This window comes from Spodoptera frugiperda, chromosome 10 (genome assembly GCF_023101765.2).
Source record: "Spodoptera frugiperda isolate SF20-4 chromosome 10, AGI-APGP_CSIRO_Sfru_2.0, whole genome shotgun sequence".
NCBI classification, from domain to species: Eukaryota; Metazoa; Arthropoda; class Insecta; order Lepidoptera; family Noctuidae; genus Spodoptera; species Spodoptera frugiperda.
The window spans coordinates 4003395-4012592 of NC_064221.1; the positions used below are offsets into that span (position 1 = coordinate 4003395).

General features: G+C 40.3%; 1 protein-coding gene across 1 annotated transcript; it reads right to left on the reverse strand.

The window, feature by feature from the left end:
- Positions 1 to 6968: 6968 nt before the first annotated feature.
- LOC118277427 (ceramide glucosyltransferase) lies at positions 6969 to 9153 on the reverse strand. Its single transcript, XM_035596213.1, has one exon. It carries the CDS (start codon positions 8857 to 8859, stop codon positions 7666 to 7668), a length of 1194 nt encoding a protein of 397 aa, XP_035452106.1. The 5' UTR covers positions 8860 to 9153; the 3' UTR covers positions 6969 to 7665.
- Between the last annotated feature and the right edge of the window lie 45 nt (positions 9154 to 9198).

Here is a 9198-nt window from a genome sequence, read left to right on the forward strand (position 1 = left end):
TTTTAGATATTTGCACGCAAAGAAACGATGGTTGTTATGTAATAGGTAAGTTCGATGATAACAATATCATATACTGAATGGCGGTTACAAGTAGGTGTACCTAAGTAGGTGACTATTTGGGTTATCTACAAGAGCTGTAGGTGTCCTTTACTGCAAGGAAACTCGTTTGTAATGCTTAGTTACAATTAGAAAACTAATGTTTCAATAAATACCTAATTGTGTTTATATTTTTTTATTTTATACAATAATTAAGTGTAAGAGAGCCATGCTTCGGAACGAATGGGCAGGCTCAACCGGAGTGATCCACGGCCTCACAGAAATCCGACGTGAAAAACTTTTTGAGTACGTATATTATAGTCACTTTGAAGGCATAATCAAATCACCAAATTAGTATGTACCATTATATATGTAATGATGACCATCATTATCAAAATGAAACCCAATGTCGTATACATGGTCAGAAGTTAATTTAGTGCAAATAATGTCAGTCAAATAATTATCAAATTCTAGCAATTACAAAATGGCCACCCGCTAGCCTTTGTCTAGCAGGTGGCCATTTTGCAAAGTTATTAGCAGGATTCCGTTTAATTGAAGGATCATAAGACTTTGACTATGTATAGTAAATTATATTTTAGCATGTAAGTGTATCCTTTGTTGGGAGTCCAAATAAACAAAATGAAATAAAAATAAATGTTTTATTTTAATATTATCAGTTGAACTTGGGGTCATCTGTAATATGTATAATCTGTATACACATATAACGTGAGATTACTCTAACTATGATTATTTTTTTCTACTACTACTGTATATTTTGTTAAAAACTACTTATTTAGGAAGTTTTACTAATTTATCATTACATAGTATAAAACAAAGTCGCTTTTTCTATCCATATGACCCTTTGGATGTTTAAATCTTTAAAACTACGCAACGGGTTTGGATGTGATTTTTTTAATAGATAGAGTGATACAAGAGGTTGGTTTATATGTACCTATAATACATGCATAATATATTACACACTCACTCTTGTTATGTACCAAATAATAAGATGGGATGTGAATCACGTAGAAGGTAAATTAAAGAATAAAGAATGGAAGAAATGCATCGATTATCTGGATTCTAAGAAAGGAAGGATGAAAGAGAGAATGTACAAGTGAATCTTGGAACATGGCTGGAAGAAGAATTTTTAGTTTGTATTCAAACGATGACAATGACGTCAAACTATTGGAAATAAAACGTGCAACGTCACGCCTTTTATCCCCGAAAGGGTAGGCAGAGGTGCACATTACGGCACGTAATGCCACTGTACAATGTACACCAACTTTTCACCATTTGTGTTATAAGTCCCATGTAATAGGGGGTGAGCCTATTGCCATATACTGGGCACAATTCCAGACTCCGTGCTACTATTGAGAAATTTTCGAAAAACCGAAAAATCCCCAGTAATACTTTGCCCGACACTTTTTTTTTGGGAAACCTTCAAAAGGCGTCTAGCTTTTTGGGAAAAAAACTAGGGAGTGTGGGATTTTTACCTCACTAAAACCTCCCCGGTGGCCACCATCTACACCTAAAGGAGGCACCGGGTCCTCTTAGTAGACCAACTCCGGAGCCCCCATGGTGCAACGCCTGTTATGGCACTTCCCTATGGAGATCTATATGTCATCCTTGAGCCTCTCTGTGCAATGTAGTGCACGGCGACACGTGACCACTGTGCCGCCGTCTTCCTGGAGGTCATTGAGTGGGCGTCTAGATTCCCCACTTTTGCCCGACCCGGGAATCGAACCCGAAACCAGTCGACCTTGTCGCACTTGCAATCACTCGACCAACGTGGCTTTTAGTTAGATTTAGTATTATTTTGTTATTATTTTCCAATAATTTGACGTCATTGAGTAGGCAGTTTACGTGAGTAAGCCGAAAAACAGGATAATCAATTTAGTAGGTACCTAGTATGTCTCACAAAAGTTTTAAGTAGTAGGTAAATAGTCAATTGAGAAACATCGTGAATCACCTTCGTTTAGTTTTACAGGAAATAAATACGTCAGACAGGGAACAAAGAACGATTGCAAAAACAACATCGGCACTGTATTTTTTCTATGTCTTTATGAGACAATGCGCAAACGAGTAGATAGATCACCTTATGGTAAGTGACAGTGTGTATACCCGTCACACCAGAGGAGTTATAACTGCATTGCCGGCGTTATGCCCTCACTAATACAGCTAAACTACGACTTTGATTGGTCAGATTCTCTTTTGTCCCTTAGGTAGGTACTTCACTGGGACCCAGTAGAGTTAATGCCCGATCCGGAGCTGTGGACAACGTAACAGGTTACCGGGGCTCCGGATCGAAGCAGGAGAAGAAACGGGATGGTTTTTAATCAGTAAGAGTCTGACACTGACAGACCCTCTCGCTTTACCCAAGGCGGGAGAAGTAATTGGATAATTATCCCCCCTCAAAAAAAAGGTAGGTACTTCACCGGGGAATCGAACTCCAAAACCTCTAACCAACCGACAAGCAAACCAATCGAAAAAAAATCCATAACGTAATAGCTCTCGCGTGTTTTGTATGCAATTCACTGAGTCATTCGACGAACCGATCATAATTACCTAGTATACCTAGGTAAGTACCTAGGTTACCTAGGTAAAAGTTAGCAAATTACTTAGGCATAAAAACTAGGGTACCTAAGTTAGTAGGTCAGGTTTAAATTGCAAATTGCACTGCTACAGACCAAATCGTTGCATGTTTGCTTTTATTTTAATTTTTGTTTTGTAAAAGCTACGGCCTTGATAGTCGAGTTGCTGTAAGCATGACTACTGAATAATATGTTTTGGGAGTGATTCCTGGGCCAAAGAGTGTTATTAAAGTATTTTCACAGTTTTAGATGTTTTCTCAGTAAGCACGGAGTTTGGAATGTGCCTGGTGTAGCTGGCAACGCTAGCTGATAGGTACCTAGGATCTAGTATTTATAAAAACTGTCAAAGGTATGTATGTTTTTTTTTTGAGGGGTTAAAATCATCCAGTGACTTCTCCCACCAAGGGGTAGGCTCTTACTGACTAAAAACCACCCCGTTCCTACTACTGCTTTTCGAGTCGGAGCCCCGGTAACCCACTACGTCCGCAGCTTCGGATCACAAGTAGGTATGCAGACTAAAAAAAACAAAACACTACCAATACGACCTTCAAGAAAAGAGCGTACCAATTCCTTTTTTAAAAGGCCGGTAACACACTTGTGACTCCTCTGATGTTGTGAGTTTCCATAGGCGGCGCTGATCGCTTACCATCAGGTGATCCGTCTGCTAGTTTGCCCCTATTGTATAAAAAAACACAACCTTGTGACGTCATTTTGTTTACTGTCAAGACGCAAGTACCTAGATAGTCTTACACCTCCACTTTTCCTCAAACACATCATATACCTACCTATTAGGCGTTCATACTGTATATGACCAAATGTATGACTCAGTTACCTACTTTCTGACTAAACAAGGTTTCCTTAATTGATTTAATCCTACGTACTTATTATGTGCCACCAAATTGTAAAAAAGATATCTAGATTTTGATTTTCAACTTTATACCGAACTAGTAAAGGTTCAAAATCGATTGATGAGGTTTGATATTTAGAGTATCTTGATGTGCTGTTGACTGTACTAGTATTTATTTGGCTAAAGGCACGTTCGGTGTTCTGTGTTTATAGTGAACATTTTGTTTATGAATGAAAGACCAATTCATTGATTAAAAATGCAGGTGGGCACGGTCTTAAATCTGATTCTCGGGTCGGACAAAGGACTGCTTACCTCCTGGTGTTCTTTTTTACTATTAACACATTGAACGCCGTGGTGGTCACCGGTGACCGACGTTAGCGGAGGATTTGCCTTCAACAGTTTTCTATTGGGAGTCAAAGACTTTAATGGCATTAATGTTTTTGGTGCCGTTCGCATTATATTGTTACTCTTTTTACAGGGCTACGTGACGGGCTGGGGGGTAATTTCAATACGCACCTCTGGGGGAATACAAGGCATGATGTCACTATTATCAGAGATGACGACTTCACAGTCATACATGACCTTTTTCTAATAAAAATGTTTACCTATTCAGGTCATTTACGTCTTTCGCTATTAAAAAACTTCCGTTTTTATGGGATAGGTCGGAAAATGAGCTAGATCACCTGATGGTAAGCAATCGTTGCCGGCCATGAACCTCCGTAACACCAGATGGTTTAGTCAAGTCTATTGTCGTTCTTTTGGGGGTCAGGGATGTGAGAATTTTCAAGAAGTAGGTAACACAAGCTACATATTTAAGAAAATATAGGGCCCTTCAGGCGGAAAGCAGGTACAGGGAGGTGCTACATGGTAGTACAGAGATGGGCTACGAGTATGTAGCTATGCTGCGGATCTCCGCACATAGTTTCACAGCTTAGCTATTATATCTGTAACTATGTGACCGTTTCCACTGCAATGGATGCTTTCTATGGATGTTCGCAAGTGGTCTAGCTATGTATGTGCATAGCAGAGAAACCTACAGCAGCTACATTGCGGCGGCGCATCTTCATAGCGTATCTTACCTACTCGCAAAGCTACATAGCTTAGTATCAGTGGAAACGGTCACATAGTTTCACAGCTTAGTTATTACATCCTCGCAGCACATCTTTAATAGAAAATCACTCTTAACCCGATATTAAGATATCACATAACTTTAAGTAGGCAAGTACCTAAAAATAAACAATCGAATGGACTGGAGACCTTGGCAATATTATTTTTACCAAAGTCAATAAGTGTTATCGGCTGTAAATAATATGTAGGTATGTTAAGTACCTATTTATGGATATTTGCTGGTCCCCTATCAATTTTGTATATTGACATTAAGCAACTACATATTTGATATCCGTGCGTACGGCGCGTCGCATTCCGCGCGCGCCTCAAAGAGCCATCAGACCACCACAGATAGGGTCCAGTAGGGCTGACGTCTTATCCGAAGCTGCGGATTACCCTAGCGGGTTTACCGGGGTTCGGCTCGAAAAGCAGGAGTAGGAACGGGGTGGTTTTTAGTCAGTAAAAGTCTGACATTCCCTCTCGTCTCGCCCAAGGCGGGAAAAGTCATTGGATGATTTTCTCCCCTCAAAAAAAGAGCATCGCACTTTAATGGTTATCAGAACTATCAGGAAATAAGTAAGCATAGATTTTTTAGGAGCGGAAATTAAAAATCTATTTAGGTATAATCGTACAAAATGAATCATTGAAATGTTTGTACGTGCACAACTCCAGAATTGCTCGACAAAATTGGATGTTGTTTTCGTTAATGTTTGGACAAATGAAGTTAGTATGAGTGAAAAAGTTATTATATTCGGTTCACACTACTCCCAAATCCGGTTTACATTTTGTACTTAATTAAAATTCCGCCTTTTCAGGTATCGGTGTGTGTAAAAATATTGTTTGCCAAAGGATAATAGAATTTTAATGAGCATACGCTAAGTTACAGGGCAGAAGGTTGTTGTTTTGCATTTTTATTGTTATTTAAAAGTAGATTTTAATGACGACATAATATGGTTTATTGTCTATTTACCATTTTTACTATCCTTCCTTGTCATATAGAATCGAAATGTCTGTGTATTTATACTTTAGTGACGCGTAAAATAACTATAGGAATAGACAGAACAACAAAATCACAATTAGACATTTAAGAGCGTACGCAACGTCACGCCTTTAATCCCCGAAGGGGTAGGCAGAGGTGCACAATAAGGCACGTAAGGACGCTATACAATGTACACGTACACCCGCTTTTCACCAATTATGTTATAAGTCCCATGTAATAGAGGGTGAATTTAGAGCGTCATACATATGAATGTACATACGATACTGGACCAAAATAATATTTTGTACTATTTTGTCTGTTTGTTTGTTCTGGCTTAATCTCTGAAATAGCTGGACCGATATTTACGAGACTTATTAGCAGGTAGTACTAAGAAGTAACTTAGGCTACTACATCAACTAGTACATTAATATACTCACAATTATGTAAGAAACTAACATACATTTTTCATATAATAGAAGGCAGAAGCTTGGCTTGAAATTATGCCTGGCATAGAATGGGTGACAGAGACAGACGCCGTGCCGTTACTAAGATATTTTCGAAAAAAGAAACCAATACCGCGCATTGCCGGACGCGGGAAGAATGACTCCGAACGAAATCTGGCTTGACAGCCACGCTTACGTTCACTCTACCATCGAGATAATCGCTTTTTGTTATGAAATACATCTTTCATTAACATTTATGTAAATTACTTCCTTTATTTTTCAGTCTCATGAATAAATCATTTAATGAGAACCCTTTTTTTTGAAGTCGCTTAACACATACCAATAATGAAGTATGTCCTAGGCAAAATAGCGATTAGATTCTAGTTCTTGTATTTATGTCATTCGAGTATTTGAAATAGTAATGTTTATTGTTATGTACAACAATAAAAATTATGTAACTATTACGGATTATCTGGATTGTGGACCAAATAGCTACATTTGCAAATGACTACTCGTAAAATATAAATATAAAAATAACTGTCGTATCTTAAAATTATATAGTTATATTTCTTTTTTCATTATTAAATACACCATTTATTACGACGTAATTAGGCTGATACAAATGTCGTAACTAAGTCGCCAGTCTACACACGAGCATTGACGTAATTCAACAGGTCTACGTTTAAAATTAACACAGATATTTACCTACTAATAACTGAAAATGCATTTTATCAGTCTGAAAATAGAGCACATAATATGAAAATAACTGTTACTAGGTAATCTAATGTCATGTGAATTCATATCAGTTTCGTAACATACCTTGAACAAATTCAAAGTATTTTTTGTTGGTTTTTTTTCGTGATAAAAACAGGCTATCCTATATAGATTATCTGTGTCGCCATCGGCACACCTCGCCTTATCGCCTAACCTTCGCCTAACAAGGTAGTATTAAATAAAACATAAAATTATGTTGATCACAATGTATTCTTTAGAGTATAACCCTGTACTTCTTGTATTTAGAATTAGGTTTACAATACAACATTAATTGTTTGCGGGATTTACACATATGTATGATACAAACATGTACGTATTGAGTTTCAGAATTCTGCGGTATAGTAAAGTAATTATACTAGACCTTATCACATTTCAATATTTTACATTACATAAGGTACATAGCAGGTTTCATTATAATTACAATAACAAACACTTTCCATATTGACATTAATTATTATTTCAATAAACATCTAATCATAAGTCATACAAGATTCAAGTGAAAACAGAATGAATCACAACAGAAGGGCCAAACATTCCTGATAACAGATGACTCACTTTACTATACTTGTACACCGCGCAAGCCCAGGCTTGCATCACACACAATGCAGGGTATGACAATGTTCAGCGGTAAAAATAAATTACCAAAAATAAATAAAATGTGTGATGTAACTTTAACTAATAAATGTACAAATCTTTCTAAAACAAAAGCAACAATTAACCACTGTTCGTTTTCAAAACTAACATAGCAATTAAAATAAAAACTTAATACTATTATTTAACTATAAACACACATCCGAATATCAGTCGCTCCCACACAGACTATGATACACTGGTAAAACGTAAACATTCACCAAATTAAAGCTTTCGAGTATGAAGGAGGGATGGGGCTCAGAACTTAAGTTTAGGGTTGAGTTCATGGGCGCGGCCGCCCCACTCCAATCGGTAAGTGCGAGTCCGCCACGAGATCTCTGGGCTGAGCAGCGCGGCCGCCAGCACGAACGGCGCGCAGCACTCGCTCCACACCCAGCCTAGCAAAAACTGCACTTTCGTGAACGGCGGCGAGCCATTCTGCACTGACCGGAGCATCAGCCAGTCCGAGAGGAACCACACTAGCACATGCACTAAGAAGAACGGCAGCGGCTCCGCGCCGAACAACTGTCCCGCCGCCCAGGCGGCGCCGGCGCCCAGCGGCATGCACTCGCTGAGCGGCTCCAGCATCGCTGTCGTGGGGATCATAGCGATGCGGAGCCGCGCCCAGCGCCGCAGTCGCGCCTGCAGCGCGCCCACTGACCGCGTGCCCGAGTTCTGCAGCGCGGGCAGCGAGCTGACGCGCATCTTCCAGCCGCGCGACACGATGTCCTTCGCGATGAAGTAGTCCTCGGCCAGGTAGTCTGCAAAGGCCCGCAGACCGCCCGCCTCCTCCAGCGCACAGCGCCGCACCATGGACGACATGCCCACATGACAGTTGATGCCCAGGAAGTCCGCCGACAGATACATGCGCGCCTGCGCAGTACCGAAGTACACTTTCTCGTAAACGGCTGCGAATCCCTCCGCGTCGCAAACGAACGGCATTTGATGCACTATAGCGACCTCCTCCGTCATATGCTGCACCATGTCCAGCAAGGTGTCGTCGCGCATCCTGATGCCCGCGTCGCTGATCAGCACCAGCGGGTACTTTGCCGCCAAGTAAGCCGGTTGCATGTTGTTGATCTTCGGGTTGACACCGACTCGCTGCCCACCCACGAATAATCGAGCTTCTATGTGGGGGTGCTTGTGGATGAGGCTGTTCACTAACATCACTGCCGGGTCGTGCTCATTTTCCACACAAAACAATAACTCGTACGTAGGGTAGTCGAGGGTGAAGAATGTCTCCAGGTTGGAGAACAGGTTGGGGTCGACCCCGGTGAGCGGCTTCAGGATCGACACACCGGGGTACGGCTGTTCAGGCGGCGACCGGTCCACTGTATGATGCAGCTTCCACTTCGAGTAACAGTAAGCCATTATGTGAATTAACCACAGACACACCCATGCGATCATAAAAAATATGGCAAAACCATACACAGTATACACAATAGGCATCATAATTGTATCCTTAAGTAGCTGTCGCGTTCGGGCCGCATAATATCGACTAGTTTCTTGTAGGAGACGTGCGCTATGACGCGATCATAACACTGAACTGAATGTGTGATAAAAAATGTGTTAACGTGTAGAATGAACACTCCGTAAAATGATACAACATTTTATATTATCACGTTATCTATAAGGTTTTATCATTTTGAACAGGTATCAGAAATCAATTCCTTTATCAAGCGGCTGAACCCGAGACGAGATAGCGAAAATCCTTCACGCGACAAACTTCAAGCGTCACTGCTGCCAACATTACAGCGCTAGGAATTTGCGTTTAGTTTTACTTCATGTTTG